The 22,659-nt window shown below is 39.6% G+C and overlaps 1 protein-coding gene across 1 annotated transcript; it reads left to right on the forward strand.

Annotated features, from left to right (window-relative positions):
- The first annotated feature begins 1 nt into the window (after position 1).
- On the forward strand, positions 2-21,985 carry fancb (FA complementation group B). Its single transcript, XM_088352327.1, has 8 exons — positions 2-995; positions 2,031-2,186; positions 3,300-3,389; positions 3,496-3,624; positions 7,661-7,836; positions 9,526-9,932; positions 18,016-18,256; positions 19,870-21,985. The coding sequence occupies exons 1-8, from the start codon at positions 117-119 to the stop codon at positions 20,267-20,269; spliced, it is 2,478 nt and encodes an 825-aa protein (XP_088208453.1). The 5' UTR covers positions 2-116; the 3' UTR covers positions 20,270-21,985.
- The last annotated feature ends 674 nt before the right edge of the window (positions 21,986-22,659 follow it).

Genomic DNA, 22,659 nt, shown 5'->3' on the forward strand with positions numbered 1-22,659 from the left:
CGTTCGACTGACACAAGCCCCAAGAGGAGTCAGTTTAACTCCTTTCAAATGTCAACATTAGAATTTGTGTGATGTTTACATCGGAAATCATCCTTGTTTTTTAATGTCAAGGACAAATGAAGGGCGTCACTTCGACTTCGAGCCAACTCTCGTTCCGTGATAAAATAATCCTGTTCAATCACTGCTTGGGTGAAAATCGACTAATAAGCGATTTGACGTTCCGTAGCTTTTCTTTCCAATTGGAACAAGAAGTTTTCGTTGAGTCATCACATGGAGCAGCTACCATCGGCCACAGAAGCACAGCACGCGTGGACGCCTTAATAAAATCAAAAACAGTATTGTGTTTTCCGAGGAGGACCATCTCACCGTGTGTCCTCGTTGCAAAACACAACAAGAAGGAAGACGTTTTCCGCTATAATCTTTTCTCTCTCGGCTTTGCATCCCAGCTGGAGCCTTGCCTTGAGTTTTCCCTCCCACACAGGCCAAATGGGGACTTTTGCATCCTTCAGGGGCCGACAGTGCTATGGACGCATGCTGATGCAGTGTTTCATGTGTCAACCAAATCAGGAGGGGTCAAGCAGGTGCCCCTCCAGCTTTCCCACTGTCTTATTGGGGAGCTCCCCCTCTACAAAAGACAAGTGTTCATCCTGGGACAACAGCAGGGCTTAACTCGACAATCCGTGGTCTATTTGCTTGGGACTAGTCACATCTTCAACGGCGCTGTTATGTTACCTCAACCTTATATTAGCCTAACCAAATGCATCGCTGTGCTGTCAGCTCAGCAAGCAGGTGATGTACTTAGGTGCACTGTGGTTGCAGCCACAAGCAATCGGCAACTGTGTTTTGTGAAGAACGGCGTGGTGGAAAACACAAGCACACTACCGTTTGAGAGACCTGAAAGTATACAGGTGGTCGACACAGGAAGGAATGGAATCATCTTTGTTGTATATTTCGACCAGGGCCATGTGTGTGCTGTGTGGAAGGATACGTTTCAAGTGCGTATGAGACACTTAAGACACATGTTGCTTTTACTCAATGTTTTAGAATCAAATATGATTGACCTGAGCATTGTGCACTGACTAAGAGAGCACACACCACAACAAAACCAACAAATGCACAAGAGAAACGTGCAAACTCCGAATAGGACAAATCCAAACTCGGGGTTCACACGGATTCTTGAAAAGTCTGAAAAGGCATCTGATTCATTATTCTAAAAATAAGGCCTTAACTGGCATCAAAATGTCTTGAATCCAATTTTTGAAGGTCTTAATAATGTAAATACATTGGTAAGATTTATATTTGATTGAACTAATAAGGCAGCACGGCAGCCCACTGCCCGAAAATAGCTGGGATGGGCTCCAGCACCCCTGTGACCCTGCTGAGGATAAGCAGATAATGGATCGATGGATAAACTAATACAATTTAGTTGCATTTATCAATTGTCTTTTTGAATAATTCACAGATTTACTTTGGTGCCAACATCGTGTGACCACAATAACGGAATATCAAAATGGGTATGGTGGTTTCAGTCAGGCCTTTCAGAGCAGACGCATGTCTTAGGTCTACCCACACTACACACAGCAACTTCAGACAGAGACCTTTACCTGGGACCGTGGGAAAGTGGACCTTTAATGAGAAGTGTCTATTGACAAGCGTTTTTCGTCATGCCCCAAAGCTGTGCCAGGTAGTGTACGAGGCACGGTGTATTGTGTGAAAGAAATACATATATATATATATATATATATATATATATATATATATATATATATTTTTTTTTTTCTTTTGTTTGTTCCAATTGCGGATTTTTTGTCAACTTGTTCTTTAATTTGATCTCAAAAGGCATTACAAAAGTCTTTACAAGTCTTGAATTTAACTTGCATTAGGAACCCTGAAACTAATCAACAGAACAGTGCCGCTAATCTCCAGTTAACATTATGACCCAAACGAGAACAAGTGCTTTGGCGAAGGAATAAATGTCTTATTATATTTTCCACTGCATTAACACAGTTTTTCTGAATTTTATTTTGCAGGTAGCCGCTCAGTGGTCAAATGTCAATTCTGTGCATGTGGATGACTATCTTGGATGTGGTACAGAGCAGATACTGTTAGATTTTAAGGATGGTGGTGAATCAAGGCAACCACTCAAACATTTTCTCATTACTGACCTCTGCGGGATCTCTTTTTCTGTAAGGAAAACCTCAGTCACTGCCACTTGATTGTGCCAATGTATTTAGATAATCCGTGCAGGTTTTTGATTGTGATTTCAATTCTAATGCCAAATCACTCTTTGATTAAATATTCAATATATTTAAAATGTGACAAGTTACATAACACTAAACATTAAAAGCTAATACTTCAGTACTTGCTTATCATGCATATAAAATAAATGATAATGTGTAATAAGAGAGTAAAATTATGTTTAAACTAAATGTTGAAATTTTGCACTCAGGTTGATCATGAAATGTAAGCTAATTTTGCATCAATATAATTCTTTTTTGAAGCATAATTTACTCTCACACCTCTTGTCTCAAATTAAGCCTTTATTTTGCTCTGACCTAAAATTCTCATCATGCCATACATAAAATACTGTAATATTGAACAGTTGACGCCGCAATATAAATTATGAAAATTGTAATGTGTTTTTCGATCTTGATATCTAAAAAAAAAGAATTAGAAATTGGGTTGAGCAATCAATGGAAATAACTCACTTAAATAATTATGACAAAAAATAGGTCTTGTATATGCTAAACGGTATGTATGACTTGAATTTGCTTTTGCTGTTGATTAAATGACGGTAACTAGTTTTTTTCCCATTTAAGTAAGTTTCACAAGCTATGATGAATTGTTTTGGGCACAGGCTGCATGTTTCAAATTTGGATTAAACCAGAATACTTATTCATTTCACTTTGCAAAGGTACCGGTAAATCTTTTGATCAACTTATTTTAAATAGATGTGTGTTGGCCCGGGTTTGTTTAAAATCGATTTATAAAGGAAATTGTCATGACTGATAAAACACGTTTTTATTTCATGGCCATATTGCTAAGCCATAATTTGATAATTGCCTATTCTTGTCTGCTTCGTTTTAATACCAATTTTGATTTTGGTTGAGAACAAGTGATTTAGAATAGTGTATCAAATCCTGATCTGAACCAAATGTTACTTCTTTTGGGAAACTGACAAAAATACAGATTGCGCCTTCATTGCGAAACTCAGTAGTTCTGAAACCTAAATCACATAAAGCACTTAATAATAAAATACACCACTGACTGTTTAAATATTGTAAAACTTGCAATTTTAGAGTGGCGAGCATAGTGGCGCAATAGCGACGACGTCCGCTCCAGGAGAGAACCACCTCCTCACAATTCGAGCTTTGGAATCCAGACTGCAGGTGACAAATAAATATACTGCTGAGGTTGCTGCACGCATCACGTTTCCCTCATACAAACCCACGCATTTCGACTTCCTCTGTCATGTGATTGTCGTCTGTCGCTCAGTGTGGACTGAGCATTCTGCAGGAGCTTCAAGCGGAATTGAGAGTGAAGGACAGAGTCGTGCAGCAGTCTGTGCGAGTGCTCACTGATGTGGTTCATCATCAAGAGCCAAGTCTTTTGCGGCCTCAGCAGGTACCTTAGCCCCCCCCCCACTTCCCACACGGTCAAACATGTAGACGTCTCGTTATCAAATATTTTCTGTCGATTTTTATATCAATTACAGGATGTATGACAGTCAACATTTTCTGACCGATATTCAGTGGCTTGCGAAACTATTTGCCCCCCTTGAACTTTGGGACCTTTTGCCACATTTTAGACTTCAAACATAAAAATATAAATCTGTAATTTCTTTTGAAGAATCAACAATAAGTGGGACACAATAATGAAGTGGAACACACTTTTTATTGGATATTTTAAACTTTTTTAACAAATAAAGATTAAAAAAAGGAGTGTGCAAAATTATTCAGCCCCGTGTGGCTCCACCTTTTGCTGCGATTACAGCTGCAAGTCGCTCCGGGTATGTATCAGTTTTGCACATCCAGTAACTGATATTTTCCCACTCCTCCTTGCAAAACAGCTCGAGCTCAGTGAGGTTGGATGGAAAGCGTTTGTGAACAGCAGTTTTAAGTTCTTTCCACAGATTCTCAATTGGATTGAGGTCTGGACTTTGACTTGGCCATTCTAACACCTTGATACGTTTTTTGTGAACCATTTCATTGTAGCTTTTGCTTTATGTTTTCGATCATTGTCTTGTTGGAAGACAAATCTCCGTCCCAATCTCAGGTCTTTTGCGGATTCCATAAGGATTTCCTCCAGAATGGTCCTGTATTTGGCTCCATCCATCTTCCCATCAAGTTTAACCATCTTCCCTGTACCTGCTGAAGAAAAGCAGGCCCAAACCATGATGCTACCACCACCATGTTTAACTGTGAGGATGGTGTGTTGAAGGTGAAGAGCTGTGGTGCTTTTACGCCAAACATAACGTCTTGCATTGTTGCCAAAAAGTTCGATTTTGGTCGCATCTGACCAGAGCACCTTCTTCCACATTTTTGTTGTGTCTCCCAGGTGGCTTGTGGCCAACTTTAAACGAGACTTTTTATGGATATCTTTAAGAAATGGCTTCCTTCTTGCCACTCTTCCACGAAGGCCAGATTTGTGCAGTATACGACTGATTGTTGTCCTATGGACAGGTTCTCCCATCTCAGCTGTAGACCTCTGCACATCATCCAGAGTGATCATGGGCCTCTTGGCTGCATTTATGATCAGTTTTCTCCTTGTGCGAACTGAAAGTTTAGGGGGACGGCCCGATCTTAGTAGATTTGCAGTGGTCTGATACTCCTTCCAATTCAATATTATTCCTTGCACAGTGCTCCTTGGGATGTTTAAAGCTCGGAAAATCTTTTTGTATTCAAATCCAGCTTTACACTTCTCCACAACAGTATCTAGTATTCCTCGTTCTTCATGATGCTCTCTGCGCTTTAGAAATACCTCTGAGACTATCACAGTGAAAGTGCATTTATACAGAGACTTGATTACACACAGGTGGATTCCATTTATCATCGTTAGTCATTTAGATCAACATTGAATCATTCAGAGATCCTCGCTGAACTTTTGGACTGCTCTGAAAGTAAAGGGGCTGAATAATTTTGCTCACCCACTTTTTTGTTTTTTATTTGTTAAAAAACGTTTAAAATATCCAGTAAAGTGTGTTCCATTTCATGACTGTGTCCCACTTATTGTTGATGCTTCACAATAAATTACAGTTTTATATATTTATATTTGAAGTCTGAAATGTGTCAAAAGGGCATACAGTTCCATGGGGCCAAATAGTTTCGCAAGCAAGTAAAAGTACTCAACTCTTGAGACGTTGTCACCATTACCAAGATCTGACTAGTGCTTTTGATATTTAACCATCCCTCCAAAAATACAATATTCTAGATGTCGCTGTGTTGTGTAGTGCACGCCAACCTTTTTGAAGATAAGAGCTACTTTTGTGTTACTGACTCGCGCAAAGGGCTACCAGTTTGATGCGCATTTCTAAAACAACATTTTATGACTTTTTTACTGGATTGTAATTATTAGACGTTAAAGTCAACCACTTAATATGATACCAGTTAAAAATCCAATTTCTTGGAAAATAACATTGACCCATGACGTATTTTTAGAACAAGTCCGCAGGCTACTCAGTTTGCTTAAGGGAGGGCTACCTGGTGCCCACGAGCGGCACGTTGGAGACCCCTGGTGTTATGCAACCAAAAGCGAGTGCTAAAAGCACAAGGAAGAATATTCAGAAAGGAGACTCAAAGTGACCACACTGCAAGATGATGTATAAATATGTTGGTTCACTCTTAGTAAGGCTCATGTGACGTAAAATGCATTAATAACTTCTTGATGAGTATTTAAAAAAAAAAGGCTAACAAACTACTTTTATTTAGTCGACAAGGAAAATTGAATCAAATGAAGAAGATAAGGGACATTGGTGACAAGAGAAACTCGCATTTTTAATTAACAAAGGAAAAACTCTGTGGGGAAAGGAGTTGAGTAAAGATGTCAACATTGTAACGTCTTTGAGAAACAACAGGCTTCTGTATTGTTGTGCCTAATATGAGGACTGTTCCGAACAAATGTGTGCTAAGCTTAACGGCTACTCAAAAAACAGCCAGCGTATTGTCCATTTTGTGCCCAAGTTACCTTGATGATTGAGGCTGAGTTTGTGAGTCACATCTTGGCACACGGCAGGAAGCATTTGGGGACCTATGAGTGATCGTTACATTTATCATAAGGAACATGCGAAACAAACTCTTAATTATACTCCAAATCACACAATCCAAAGTAATTATCACCCTCGGTGTTGGAGTAAAATATGTGCCCCTTCCTCTTTCAACCTCTATGTCCATTACATCAGACGTCCTTTCCACTTCTCACAAATACCTTGCAAGCTTTACAAACTTTTTTTCAGTTTTTTTTTTTGCCAAATATTACATTATTTGCAGCTTGTAATCTACAGAATATGATTTTTGTTTGGTGCCATTTCGTTCAGTTAAATTTTGCTGCACTTGGGCGCTGAAGTGCTCATTTCGGCGCTGCACTTGATGTGAGGGACTCGGCCGAGTGAATACCGAAGTATTCACAAAGCTGCGTAACTCAGCCGAAATGCATACTTCTGCACCAAAGTACGCATGGTTCCGAAGTGATTTTTTTTTTGTACAGTTTGAGTGTACTGTTTACGCAACATTGCAATATTTTTGTATGGTAATGTGTATATATATATATATATATATATATATATGCGTTTGTTCAATAAAGCATTAAAAAGTAAAAAGAAAAAAATCCCCTTCTAGTTTACCTTCAAATCAAATTAATCGATCTGGTACGACCGAGCTCAGGCTGATACGGCCGAACCCCTACAACTTTCTGTTGAAGGGGGGTTTCAGTATTCAGTCAGAGAATAGTTCTACACTCTTACTCTGATTTAAATTTGGAAAGTTTCTAACTGCAGCTGAGATTGAGCACTTTAAGCCCATATTATTTGTATTGTTGTATTTCAAGTCAAGTCAAGTCATCTTTATTTGTATAGCCCTAAATCACGAAGAGTCTCAAAGGGCTTCACAGATTATTACACTATATTACACAGACTATTTTTCAGCCGACAAGAAGAGTAGGTTATTCATATGCTATGGAGTAGAATGTGGAATGTGTTTATGTGAGCAGCTGAAATAACAAAACTTGTGTCACTGTTGAAAGATTTTTGGGCCTAACTATAGGTTTTTTAACCACCAGGAGGCGCTCAATAACACACACTGTCCCTTACAGCAGATGTTCACAACCAGGGGTTGATTTCCAACTGTCATTTTGTACAGAGCCCCCATTGGGATTGTCCAAAAATCATTAGATTTGCGTTGACACTTGTCACTCCTGTTGATATGTTGCATCTTATACGAAGTAGTGCCTTGGCGATGCTCACACAGCACCGAGAGAAATCAATGAAGCAAAATAACGGAAAGTCCCCTTGAAAAGCAGCACTGCAGTAATAATTGATATTTTCTTAAATGCAAGGAGTCACCTCTTTGTGTCCTCTATTTTTTGTGTGTACATTCAAACTCCAAGACGCTACTGCTGTCAAAGCTGTCACACACTTGTCTTTAGCCATCAATGTCTTTCTTTCCAGGAAGGACTAGTCCCTCTTTGGGAGAGTGATGATGACGAGTCAAATGGCTTGGCTGCTGATGACGAGACTCGATTCGTGCCAACGGCCCCCTGCAGGCCTCACGTTGACACACTGTGGCATCGTGTCGTGGACGGACGACTGGTTGTGGGAGTGATACTTGCTGCCGACAGATCAGTGTAATTTAATTTCATTGAGCTATTGGGTTCATATTTTGATTTGAATTATTGTTGTGGTTTGCCGACTTCTTGTTAAGAGTTGTTTCAATTGTGGTATTTAAAAAAGTGTTCAATATCATTTTTTGACAGCTCAATAAGAGAATTTAACTCTCGATTCACGAATTGTTAATAAAAAAGTGATTTATTTCAAATATATTCATATACACTACTGTTCAAAGGTTTGCAGTCACCCAGCCATTAGTGTGTTTTCCGTTGATAATTAATCATTTTTTGTCCAAAAAATAATTTGCAAATTAAATAAAAAATGTAGTCGAGACAATGAGAAGTTAAGAAATAATGATTTTTATTTGAAAAAAAAATTTTGTAAGCTTTGCTTTTGTCAAAGAATGAAAATTCCTAAGCGTGCTCTCATTCTCTCTCTTTCTCTCTCTAATGTATATATGCGTGTATATGTATATATATATATATATATATATATATATATATATATATATATATATATATGTATGTATGTGTATATATATATATGTATGTATGTATGTGTATATATATATATGTATGTATGTATGTGTATATATATGTATGTATGTATGTATGTGTATATATATGTATGTATGTATGTATGTGTATATATATGTATGTATGTATGTATGTGTATATATATGTATGTATGTATGTATGTGTATATATATGTATGTATGTATATGTATTTAACAAATGAAAGTACTGTTTAAGCGTTTTATTTCTTTAATTTTTTACAAATAACGACTGTAACTTCCTAATAATAATAAGCAGGGAGACTGTTTAGCCAATTCTATATTTTATTTATTAATGATTAAATAATAAACCCTTATGACCTAATGATAAAACCTTTACTCCAACGTTTAAAAGAAGACAAAAAAATTAAAATTATATCGTAATACCTCCAAACTAAAAAAAGCTTTTTTTATGGTTAACATTAGGTCACCAAAAGAAAAGTTGAACCCCACTGTCTTAGAGTATACAGAGGGCCCTTATAACTACAGTATACAGACGCTGCCCGACCTACGAACGAGTTAAGTTGAGGACGATCGTTCTTAAGTTGAATTTATTCGTAAGTTGCTTCAGTGCTATATTTGGTATGTTTAATGTTTATATAAGTATGTTTAAGGCTTGTAGAAGTAACCTGTATTGTTTTGTGATAAAAAATAAACTCGGAAAAAGGTGCACACAATACAAAATCTAACTTACAGCAATGTCCGGATATTTTTCGACATCCCGAAAAAATGGCCCCCGTATCTGCCGGAATCTGTCAGTCGGGGGGCATCTGTAGTAGTTTCAATTCACAATAGTTTTTCCAGCCAGTCGGAAAAAACACTTGTGTCACACAAATACATATGTCAGATAAGTCTTTATCTCACTTGTTGATTTCCTTTAGTTTAAAATGAACTTGAGAGCCGAAACCAGGTGGTTTCCATGGCAACGTGTCCCCCCCCCACTCAGAAATAACCTGAGATTCTCTTTTGTGGAAGCAATCTGATATCTCCCGCCTCATGTTCCAGCACATGCAGAGAAACTATTGCCTCAGGAGTCATTGCAATTCCTAATGTATTCCCACCATCTGGAATGTTGTTGTTAATCACCTACTTGTGTTTCTATGCACACATCTGCACTACTGTCAGCTTTAGTGTCGTGCTATTTTTGTTCCAGACCAGCGGTGGGTACGAGCTTATCCATTCTGACAGAGGCGAGCCACGACTCCACGCCCGCAGTCATCCAAACCCAAATCCAAGTGTTATGGCTCCCTGTGCACGGCCCCTCACCCTCCTCCTCGGCTGCCACCTTCCTAGAGCCAGCAGCCAAAATAAGGAAGCGGCACAACGCAGGCGGCCCAGATGATCTCAACACGGCCAGACTCGCTGTGACTGCAGTGACCGGCCTGGCACCTCTGCTGAACTCTGGCTGTGTCAAATGCAATGTCATACTCCATTACGCCCAAAGTGGAGACGCTTCAGTCCTGACCAACGTACCAACCATTCTTTATTGTGGTCAAGTCACTCTAGACATCCATGCAGACTTCAAAACACAACTGTTGAACAACCCGGGCCTAACAACAGGTAAATAACACTAAGACTCCATGATAAGTATTATAGTTTGGTAGACCCTCAAAATAAGGAGTAAAGATATTCACCAATTTTGAACTTGCAAGGAGAACGGGAGAGGGCCATATAAAAAATCCTCTCAATGGCAAATTCCAAAACTGTTCTAAAAGTCTTCCGCTGAGCCTTTTACTTTTATTACATCTAGGTCACAAAAGCAGATCCGCCCTAATGGTTGTGAAGATAAAATATCAGCAGCATTATTGGCCGATAGATACAATATAATAACAAACAACAGTGAGGTATAATGAAACTCGTGACAAAAAGTTACCGGACACCAGGGTAGACAACTCTGAAAAGTTGCCTGCCCAGCCATAAAGTTGCCTGCCCCTGACTACTAATCGCAAAAAAAATAAACATTGTTGCAAAGTATAATGGATTGATAATCAGAATATATAACGTGAATTCCTCTTTCCACGGTGCTTTTAATGTACGTTTACGTTTTTTAGTGTCATAAATTTTGTTAGCTTCTTTCGAATCTTTCTTCTGGGGCTGAGGTTTTGGCTTGATTCCTAACCACTTATCGATGTTTTTGTGTTCTCTGTGCGTCTACTTTGGAAACTGATATGCAAATGCACGACCTTATAACGCTTGGGAAAGTCCGGAAGCACGATGTTTTTCGATGCAGGCTTCTGATTGGCTGCCGAGTATGCAAATTTCCAAACAAATTGAAATTCCGAAATTTTCCAAACCGAACGAAGATTTCGAAATCGGAATAAAGCAAACGTTTGAAAAAAAAAATATATCTATATATAAAAATAAAAACGATTTTTTTTCTCATTCTTGAAAAAGTTGTCGGCCACCCGGGCAGAGACTTTGTGTAAGTTGTACGCCCGATGTAAAGAGCATTTCACCGCACCGCGGCCCGAATAGAGAACGTTCTCGAACCTGCGGTTCTCTTTTTGGCTCTTGGGATCACTAGTAGACCTACAGGAACATAGTGGGAAATTAAATCTGAAAGATATGAGGGAGCAAGTCCATACCATATTTATTAGTGTATAACCCGCACTTGTGTAAAATGAACATCCTAATTTGTAATTAAAAATCAGTATAACATTTATTTCACGTTTTCTCAGCTCAAACGAAGCATTCTCAGTGGTAAATGTTGAATACATGCTGACATGTTTAAAATCATTTGTTTATAATGTGAACTATGAACACAATACCAACATAAAATGTACAATTAAATGTTTTATTGTCCTTCATAGTCCGATTTATCATCGAATACTCCAAAGAGTTGTTTCCTTTGTTGTGCTTTTTTGCAAGTCAAGTCAAGTCACATTTATTTTTATAGCCCTTAATCACAAAAATGTCTCAAAGGACTGCACAGGATTACACTTAAAAAATTACACAATTAACTGATCTTAAACCAGCATGCGGGCAAGGAACAACTCAAAAACCTCAGTGAGAGGAAAAAAGAGAAACCTTGAGAAAGGACCTCACATGTGGTAATCCCCCTTCCAGGATTGACCAGGGTGAATTACAATTAGCATTACTGTACACATAATAGTAAACATTAGGTAAGATGTTGAAGATGTCCGGAAAGAGCATGACACCAACGACGCCCCCAGCCTGTAAACTAGTTCAGAAAGTCTATGACGGCCACGACGCTGCTTCCCATCTCTGCCAGCTGGTAAATGCAGGGGTTGACATGCTGCAGGTCAGACGCTGGTCTGCTGACTCATCTCAAATCATCCTTCTCCTTCGTATCAGCCAGGCAGGCGTCGGAAAAAGACAGGACAAAACAGAATATGAGGTGGGCATCAATCATACGCTTTGGAATAGAAGTGTGTCTTAAGCCTTGATTTAAAAACTTCCGTTGAGGTTGCAGATCTTATCTCCAGAGGCAGGGCATTCCATAACACCGGGGCCCGGATGGAGAACGCTCTCGAGCCTGCAGACTTCTTGGCTCTCGGAGTCACAAGTAGACCGGCATTTTCCGAGCGCAGACTCCGAACATAGGGGGAAATCAAATCGGAGAGATAAGAGGGTGCCAGCCCATGCAAACATTCATATGTTAATAAGAGAACCTTAAAGTCACATCATAAGTGGACTGGGAGCCAGTGCAAGTTGGCCAATACAGGAGTAATATGCTCATACTTTTTGGTCTTAGTCAAAAGTTTAGCTGCCGCATTCTGAACCAGCTGCAAACTTTTAATGCTAGACATCGGGAGACCAGAAAGCAATACATTACAATAATCAAGCCGAGAAGTAATAAACGCATGAATTAAAACCTCTGCATCTGATTGGGACAGCATTGAACGAATCTTCGCAATATTACGGAGGTGGTAGAAAGCTATTCTAGTAATATTTTTCACGTGTAACTGAAACGACAGATTATGATCAAATATAACACCTAGATTTTTGACCGAGTCACTATGGGTGATATTACATTTGTCTAGGTTCAGGGTAGTGTTTGAAAACAACTGACGACAGTGAGCTGGGCCAATAATCAACATTTCATTTTTTTCTGGGTTAAGGCGTAAAAAAATTAAGTGACATCCATCTTTGAATCTCAGTAAGGCAAGCCTCCAGATTTCTACAACTTAAATGTCCATTTTTTTCCAGTGTCACATACAGTTGAGTGTCATCTACATAGCAATGGAAACTAATATTATACTTGCGGATAATGTCATCAAGCGGGATCGTATAAATACTAAAAAGAAGGGGGCCAAGTACAGAGCCTTGAGGAACACCACAGGGGACATAAGATTGTTTAGAGGTCAGATTGCCATAGTTAACACATTGCATTCTGTCTGACAAGTAGGACCTAAACCAAGAGAGTACAGTTCCTGAGATACCAATGCGTTCTAGACGAACCAATAATATGTTGTGGTCAACAGTATCAAAAGCAGCGCTGAGACCCAGCAGCAGTAACATTGATGAGGCACCGGAATCTATTGCTAAAAGGAGATCATTGGTTACTTTAGCCAAGGCTGTCTCAGTAGGGTGATTTGCCCTAAATGCTGAATGGACAGTTTCAAATAAGTTATTTTCTAACATGAAGTCATTTACCTGCTGTGCAACGACCTTTTCAAGTAATTTTGCAAAAAATGGCAGATTTGACACTGGCCTATAATTACCTAGGCTTTCTGGGTCAAGGTTAGGTTGCTTAAGCGTAGGTTTAATGACAGCAGACTTGAAGGCTACAGGAAAAATACCCGAGGATAGCGATATATTAATAATGTTTAAAACTGATGGTCCTAAGATCCCAAACAGATTCTTCACCAGTGAAGCTGGAAACGGATCAAGCAGGCACGTAGTTTGTTTGGCCCTACTGACCATCTGTGTTAGATTATCAAGGGACAAATCATTGAAACTGGAGAATGTTTCTGAACAACCGCCGACACGGTCCATACCTAACACCTCCACATCTTTGATATAGGAGGAGGATACAGAGCGTTCTTTTAAAATTTAATTCCTGATTAGTTGAATCTCTTGCATTTATTTATATCTTTCTGGACATCTTTCAGTTTTCTTAATTTTCTAACATTCTTCTCAGCACTTTCACCGCTGCTGCCTAGGTTCGATTTCCGTTGAATAATATGTTTTGTGATTGTGGTCAGTGATTTTTTTTTTGTACTGATCAGTCATTGCACAAATACGGTAATATATTACCGTAAAACCTCATGTAAAATGCGGTCAAAAAATGGGTAAAACAATATGTGCGTTATAATGACTAAATGCTGTACACATTTATTGTGAAACACTCCACTGATCAAAGTGTAGCCAGCAAAATTATTGATCAACAATAAACATTCCCTAACTCATTTTAAAAGAAACATAAAAGGCCATTTCCAAAATGCCAATTTCTCATTAGAGAATAGTCAATGTGGTGTTAAGCTTTGAACTGTTTTGAGAATTAGCAGCAGTCATTTAAAAAAAACCCAATATTAAAATGTGATATTTTACATTATTTTATATTATTTTATTTTATAATAACTAAAAATAAAACCAACAAGAAAATAATTATTTGTACTAAGATGAAATTGTACAAGAACATTTAGCAAGTTGTAATCAACAATACAAATTATCAATATTCCCACTGCCAATTTCCACTGATTTCAAGCTCTTTCGCCAGAAACTAAATGGAAGGGACTAAATTACGGTATTATATTATTATTATTTTATTATAAAGCGTTATCCTGCTCTTCAGGGATGACCCTGACCTTAGTTATGACGAGCAGCAGTGTGTGACAATACTGAGGAAAAGCTATTTTGTTCCGAAATAATGATTATCACATTTTACAAAAAGTATTGCATCACTTGCGGCTTTCATATCTTTGTTGAAAAACAAACTTTGTGGCGTTGACGTTACGTCCTTTGCTATTTTCCATCCAATTTCTTCCGCTTATCCAGGGTCAGGAGGCGGGGGCATCAGCCTCAGCAGGGAAGCCCTGACTTCCCTATCCACAGCCACTCCATCCAGCTAATCCAGCGGGATCCGAGGCGTTCCCTAGCGCGCCTAGAGTCATAGTCCCAGAGTGTTCTGGGTCGTCCCCGGGGCCTCTTGCCGGTGGGACATACCCGGAACACCTCCCGAGGGAGGCGTCTGGCAAGCATACTTATCAGGTGCCCTAGCCACCTAAGCTGGTCCCTCTGAAAACGGATGAGTTGCGGCTCTACACTTAGTTGCTCCCTGATGTCTGTGCATCTCATCTCTAAGGGAGAGCCTTGCCACCCTGTGGAGGAGACCTATTTCAGATGCTTGTATCCAGAGTGTTGTTCTTTCGGTCATGACCAACAGTTCATGACCACAGGTGAAGGTAGGAACGTATATCGACCGGTAAACCAAAAGCTTTGCCTTTTGGTTAAGGTCTTTCTTGACCACAATGCATGACTGCAGACGCTGCACCGATACGTCTGTTGATCTCCCGTTCCATCCTACCCTTGCTCGTGAACAAGACCCCAAAATAATTGAACTCCTCCACTTAGGGCAGAATCTCCTCCCCAACCCGGATGGAGAATACCACCCTTTTCCGGCTAAGAACCATGGTCTCCAACTTGGAGCTGCTGATCTTTATCCCGGCCAGCTCCGAACCCCTCCAGTGAGTGCTGAAAAACACGGCTTGAGGAAGCTAACAGCCCCACATTATCTTCAAAAGGCAGATATGAAATGCTGAGGCTTTTAAGCTGGATTCCTTCCCCGCCAAGGCTGCGCCTAGAAATTCTGTCCATAAGAGTTATGAACAGAATTGTCGACAAAAGGCAGCCCCTGGCGGAGTCAAACTCCTGCTGCAAATGAATCCGAATTACTGCTGGCTATGCGGAATCAAATCTGGCACTGGGCGTACAGGGACCGCACTGCCCTGATAAGTGGTGCGGTACCCCACACTCCCGGAGCACCCTCCACAGGGCTGCCCGAGGGACACGGTCGAATGCCTTCTCCAAGTTCACAAAACATTTGTAGACAGGATAGGCAAACTCCCATGCAACCTTGCGGACGCTGCAGAGTGTGCAGAGCTGGTCCACTGTTTCACAGCCCGGACAAAAAAACACACTGCTCTTCTTGGATCCGAGGTTCGACTTTCTGATGGACCCTCCTCTCCAGTACTCCCGAATAGACCCTACCAGGGAGGCTGAGAAGTGTGATTCCCCTGTAGTTGGAACACACTATCCAGTCCCTTTTCTTGAAAAGGGGAATCATCACAGTCTGCAAGTCCAGAAGTACTGTCTCATCTACACGATTATATAATCTTATCCACCCCTGTGACCTTCCCTCCGAGGAGCTTTTTAACCACCTCAGTGACTTCAACCCCAGAGATATGACAGCTCACCACAGAGCTCCCAAGCTCTTCTTCCTCTGAGGAAGACGTTTGGTGGGATTCAGGAGGTTTTCAGAGTATTCTGCCCACTGGTTCACAACGTCAGGGGGCGAGAGAGGCAGCGCCCAATCTCCACTATACACAGTGTTGATGGTACACCTCTTTCCCCCCCTAAGACGCCGGATCAGAATTTTCTCAAAGCTATTCGGAAGTCGCTTTCCTTGGCCTCGCCAAACTCTCCTATGCCCGAGTTTTCGCTTCAGCGACTGCCGAAGCTGCATTCCGCTTGAACCACAGGTACCTGCAAGCTACTTCTTGAGTCCCACTGGCCTTGAAGGCCCAATAAGACTCCTTTTTCAGCTTGACGGCTTCTCTTACCACCCTGGACCACCAAAGGGTCTGAGGGTTGCCACCATGGAAGGCACAGACTACCTTACGGCCACAGTTCCGATCAGCCGCCTCAACGACGGAGGTACGGATGGAGGCACTCAATGTCTCCCGCCCCTCACATGACCTAGGCAGAGTTCTGCTGGAGGTGTGAATCGAAACTCTTTCTGAGCCTTGCAACACGCTTGGGTCTGCCGGCATCTCACTCCACCATCAGGGCCAATTCAACACCAGGTGGTGATCAGTTGACAGCTCCGCCGCTCTCTTCACCCAAGTGTCCTACACAAGCGGCCGCAGGTCAGATGAAACGACTACAAAGTTGATCATCAAACTGCACATATAGACACGCTCATGTTTGAACATGGTGTTCGTTTTGGACAAACCGTACATGCGCTAAGCCGTGGGGCAACAAGTATGCCCACACCAGCTCTGCGTCTCTCGCCATGGGCAACTTCTGGGTGGAGGAGTCCAATCCCTCTCGAGAGGTCTGGTACCAGAGCCCAAGCTGTGTGCGGAGGCGAGTCCAACTATGCCCAGTCCGAACCTCTCAACCTCACACACGAGCTCAGGCTCCTTCCCCTCCATGTGCAAAAGCCAGTTTCTGTTGCTACGGATTCCGTGCGCCAAGGACCCTTGCCTTGGCTGTTACCTGGGTCTCTCTGCGCCTGACACCTTTGGCCCCTCCCACAGGTGGTGAGCGCATGGGAAGCCTTTGCTTTTGTGACATATAAAAGGCTCTTTCTCTCATAAGCACGTTGCATTCATATAGTCTTTTTTCTGTGTTTTTTTTGTTTTTGTTTTGTCATGTTGGAAATAAAAGTTTCAATCAGTCTCTCATTCATTCATATATTTTCTTGTTATGTTGAAATTATGATAGATAGATAGATAGATAGATACTTTATTCATCCCCGTAGGGAAATTCACACTTCCAGCAGTCTACCCCGTTGTTTATTAACAGATTAACATGATGCCCTAGGGTGCTTGTAGCGGAGCGGATGACGTCACGCCAGTCCAAAAGTTCGACATTCCTGCGGCAGATGGAAATCTTTTCTTTGTGAAAATCCAGGGATACACGACCTCGTGTTAGCAAGTCCGCCTCCTCTCCGATTCCCCCGGCTTTCGTGTCTCTGTTTAGCGACGTTGAAGCCGGATTTCTCCAGGTAGCTCCGGGTGGCTACACGTTAGCGTCCGGAATGCTAAACGTGAGCCACGTTTCCGCAAAAATGTATGCATTCGAAAGAATAAACAACTTGATAGATTAAAAATGTAATTGGTTCCTTCAAAAAAAAATAATTGAAATATATTAAATAAACGTGTAAATAATTCAATAAAATGATGTCATTAGGAATACATAAATAAATAAATACATTATTATCTAAAAACATAGATGTGAAATGAAGACGTACTTACAGAGACATTGTAGCAATGCTCTGTTTATTCATTGCACTATTATTATTAACTTGGGCCAGTCTCTAAGTGCTACGTTGTAAAAAATGAATTGAACTTAAGTGCAGTAGACATGAAAACTGTCAAGCGATTATTATGTATATCTCTTAAATCATAACTTTTCCGTGAAATAAAATCTTAAATCCTGTAATGGTAATTAGCCTTGTACAATACACTATCATTAAGTTTACTTGTTTTTCCTCAAGGTTGTAAATGTATTTTGTGTTCATTTATAAAACAATCCTCAAACAATTTACATTTTGTTGACGTTATATGGTACCTCTTTACTAAGATGGTGATAATTTCTTTTTTCTTTTGCAATATATATATTGCTTAACAACAATTTACTTGTATACATGTTTTATGTTAATCTTTGGCATGGCGCCTTAACCTCGTCAATAAATTCCACGTTGACATTTACTTTACTTTTTTTTCCCCCGTAGATGAGGCACAAGAGGACTTTATTTGTCTGCTGGTAATGCTTGAGCGGTGGGTCTTCCATGTTGACTCTCCTCATCATAGCTTGGGCGATGTTGACGTCTGGCTGCAGGGGCGAGCGGGCTGTGAGAGGGTAGAAGTAAGCCCTCACCATCGCCTGTTCCCTTCTCAAGGACTCTCATCTGTCTCGCTTCTGCGCTGGTGTCGCATCAGTCCTTTCCAGGGGGAACTGACGGTCCACTCGAGGTGAGAAGGATGCATTTGTAGTGCCAAAAGCAGAGCACTCTCAAGCAAGGAGTTTCTCATTCTAGCAAAAGTGTGTCCTTGAAACACTTGTATGTTCTGCCTACTTGATTGAAAACCACAGGAAAAAGTTACTAAATAATTACTTTTGAAAGTTAATATTCAGCAAGGAGATTGGAATATCAGTCTTCCATAAAAATAAGGACGTTTACAAATATTTGTACTTTAAAAATATTTTTTCTAGATATCAAGATGATGGCTAATGCCCCATTAAACTGTTGGTCAGGACGGTCTTGTGTAAACTGCTGTGTACGTACAACCGTGGGGACACGTGACTTTAACATTGTTTTTAACCAATGCTTTAATGGTACTGGCAATACAATTATTGTTTATTATGTGAAGCTGATTTCAAAAACGTAATTTTAAACGAGTACTTAGATGTCAAACATCTGTTATATAAAAAAGAAACTCATTCAAACCCCAGAGTGTTTTATTTGAATATTTGAAGTTAAGCTTGCGTGTCTGGTCTATGGACGCACTGCGACTCCGGTGCTGAGCTCGCCTGGGAGAGTTTTTTTATCTTATTTTATTTTTTTCATGAAGTAGATGTTCTACATCCTGTTGGAAATCGTCTGCACCCAGATAAATTATTTTATAAGAACATTTTTTCGCCATTAAATATAATATTTAATGCCTATAGTTTATTGTGAAATGACTTGAAACTAGATGATGTTTCTCCTTTAACATTGAAACCTGACACAATTTTTTAGAATAAAAAATAACTGGTATGTGGTTGGAAAATATTTAATAGTATTTCTGTTAATTTTATTAAAAAAAAAAAAATGTGGTTTGACTCATGGATCCAATTACGCCTCTAAGCACAGCTATATATATATATATTTTTTGTATTAAAGGTTCCCAGGTTTCAGTGACGTGTGGTGAGGTCTGTTGTCTGGTGAGGCACAACTAGATTAGTGTTTATCATTTGATTGGCAGAGCAAGAAAGCAATTTATAACCTGTAGAATAGAAAAAAAACATTTTGCTTGTCTTACCTTTACTGACGAAAGAAGTTTATGCGATTCTCCTTTTGAATAAAAGCGTCAACAGATAGTTATTTAAGTCCATGCAAAAAGAGAAAAAAAAGAGGCTTACTACCGCCCTCTGCCATGAGGCAAGAGAATTCTGTGCCTCACTCCGCTTCTGCAGAATCGCAGCACAGTCATACTTTACATACTAGTTGTATTAATAATAATCATTACATAATGTAGAGATTTAAAAAAAAAAAAAGGAAGAAAATTCCAAAATTTTGAACTTAAATAAAAACTTTCACACTGAAAAAATATAACCACTTAATCTATTTATAATTGTATATTTCCATAATGAAAGGTGAGCACAGCATCACCCGCCTGCACGCCACTGCAAGAAGAAACCTGCAAATATTTTACTAAAAGAATGGGGAAAACTGTTTTCGTGTAATTACTGTTGTCTGTAAAACTTTATGCTGGTTGTCTTTTATTTGTTTCTCAACGGCTACTGGGCCATGAAATACAAAGCAAGTTTCTTGGAATAAGTTTTACAGCATTGGCTTGTAATTAACCATATTGCTCTTTTTCAGCTACTTGCCCATGCTTCAACATCTGGATGCTCTGCTACGTTACCTCCCGGCATCCAGCTCTATCCGACCCATCCTTGGCCTAAGAAGAAACGGATCATATGAGATGCTGGCTTTAGCTTTGGAGAAAGAAGTGACCCCCCTTCGGGACTTTATGTCACCTCAACTTCAACAGGAGAAGGAAGGTGAGGAGAATGCGACGAAGCCCAATAAGATTCCTGACACAAGCACACCAGAAGGGCTAAAGAGTTGTCGACTCGCCTGGCAACGGGAGGTGGAGAAGAGCATTCGGCATTTAAATCCACAGGTGGATGTGAGTAGGTACCGGAAGTTTATGCTAAAGCTGAATGACGCCAAGCTTGATGGAGATTTAGCAGCTCTCATGGAGAGTCAAATGAAGTAATTCTATTACTCCTAAAAAAAAAAAACTCAATTTCTGAATTTGTTACATTATATTGTGGCATCCATTGTCTGCTTGAGTATATTTACCCTCGGTCACCTGTGAAGTGTAGATGTTTCTCTCTGCTGTGTTGTGCTCATCTTAATCATCCAGACTTTGTGCCCCATTATTTTTTGATGTTCTCTAGTTTTACCTTGAAGTGAGAAATGTCAGGAGGAGGGCAGGGTTGTACGAGGGTGAAGCTTTTACTGGTTCTCCCACCTTACGGTTCACTTGTTCACTTTTTGGGTCATGATGTTCCTAAAAAAGCACACGGGATGTCTTACAAGTTCCAAATCCGAAAATGGACCTCATAAAAATACTGTATATGTCTATATTTTCTTTGCCTAACCCTCCTATTTGTTCATTTCTCCAAAATATTTGATCCATATCTATATTTAGTTTATGAGTTGTAAAAATATAATACGCAATGTAAACTAAATATTCATTACAAAAATACAGAAAATAATGACTAATATATCAAGAATATGTTGAGTATGTAAAATACTTTAGATTTGTCAATAGACTGAAGAAATATAACTGTTATTTCATTTTAGAGTAGATGATCAGAAGAGGCTGAAGAACGTGACGTAATCGGCATGTAAAAAGAGCTGAAAATATGTAGTGCAGAGGTCACCAACCTATTTGAGATATTTTGTTACCGATTAGCACGAATGGCTACTGTTTTTGTATGCATTTGTTTTAAACTTATGTTATTACTATGTTGTTATAATGTTATATCCAGAATGTTATTGTTAAAATGCCAACCACTAAAACATCATGCCAGTTAGAAATACAATTTTCTAGAAAATCACAATGATTGATGAGCTATTTTCAGAACCTATTGTTCACTTTTTGGGACATGATGCTGTTTCGCATATAATGTTTATATCATTATCAGCTATATGTCTATGCTTATTGCTATTGTTGAAAATTGTTATAACCATCACAATCTGGACCTATATTTATTAACAAAAATCTAGGTGAATAAATATGTTGGTGAGGATGGTGAAAAACAGACAAAATCTTAAATGGGGTACAATCACATAGATATACATCCTAAAAAAACACAAAACAGACGTAGTTGCAAATCTCAGAGTTAGGGCAGACAAGTGGGAGCTTCTGGCTCAAGCTCCCGTACCTTGTCTTTTTAATGCACGAGTCAGGACACTCAAGAATGGTGGTCCTGCTGCCTGGGGGCGGACCCCCTAAGGTAGCAGAACCAAAGATACTTGTATTCCGCACCACATAGCAGTCGGTTTCCCCATGGTTACCCAAGAAACTATGTTATCATAATAGATACTCTAATTATATAAAATGCTAAAAATGTATGGAAATAGCAATAATGATGATGGTAAAATAAGTGATGGAAGTAGTGATGATGATGATAATGAAGAGACTGTGTATCCAGTGAACCAATGTAAATAATAATAATAATAATAATAATAATTTCCTTTGTATTGTCATTCTTTGTAACAATGTACACAGAACGAAATGTCGATACACCTGACCCGTTGTAGCGAGCCGATGCAGCCGCAGCCAACAGAGGGCGCCGCCATTTTACGTATACTCATAAGTTTTTACATGTAAATACACAGGGGATCTAGATGTTGGATGCAATTGTTGATGAAGACTGGGGGTAGAATTTAATAAGCATATGCTTCTTCCTACTACATTTCGAACATGCACGATAGCATTGTTTGTGTTTTATTTTCTGTTTTTGATTTGTTGTTTTGATTTTGCTCTGTTGTGTTATGTTTGAAATAAAAATTTCATGCAAACCTGTCTGCAGGTGTTCTTTGGGGGCTACCTGGTGCCCACGGGCACTATGTTGAAGAATTGTAATGTAGGTAGTGGGGTTTTTTTCTCGTGAAATTAAAAAAAAACTGCCACAAAAAGAATCCTCCTTCCTGCAACGCATAAGAAATTAAACTATGTAGAAACTTGTGAAAATGAAGATATATTTAGTGTGCTTAAACAATTGGTAGATTTTTCCAAACAAATCTTTATATAATGTAGTACAGTTCTATTGCTATTCACTAGAATAAAAAAAATCCATACTCGAGAATATTGCCCCTTGTATCTTTACCAATAAACAAATATGTGCAATAGAGCACATGGTTATGTTAAATTAACTTTGGGTCAATGCGTGGCCTCTTGTACCCAGACTGATGTGCTAATAATAGCGCTTGCAATCCTGCACACATTGCTAAACATTGAAACAACATGTCTACATTCTTTTGCCTATTTAAATCGCATGCAATTTATTTTAAAAATAGTTCATCTCATCTCATCAGCCATACCGCTTATCCTCATTAGGGTCGCGGGGGGGCTGGAGCCCATCCCAGCCATCT

This window comes from Urocampus carinirostris, chromosome 14 (genome assembly GCF_059441175.1).
Source record: "Urocampus carinirostris isolate Australia breed hairy pipefish chromosome 14, RoL_Ucar_1.0, whole genome shotgun sequence".
NCBI lineage: Eukaryota > Metazoa > Chordata > Actinopteri > Syngnathiformes > Syngnathidae > Urocampus > Urocampus carinirostris.

Excerpts from the sequence above, each read along its gene's own strand:
- fancb (XM_088352327.1), top strand. The coding sequence starts at position 117 with ATGAAGGGCGTCACTTCGACTTCGAGCCAACTCTCGTTCCGTGATAAA. Across the intron at positions 2,187-3,299 it reads TCTGCGGGATCTCTTTTTCT|AGTGGCGAGCATAGTGGCGC; the intron begins GTAAGGAAAACC and ends TTGCAATTTTAG. Across the intron at positions 3,390-3,495 it reads CTTTGGAATCCAGACTGCAG|TGTGGACTGAGCATTCTGCA; the intron begins GTGACAAATAAA and ends TCTGTCGCTCAG.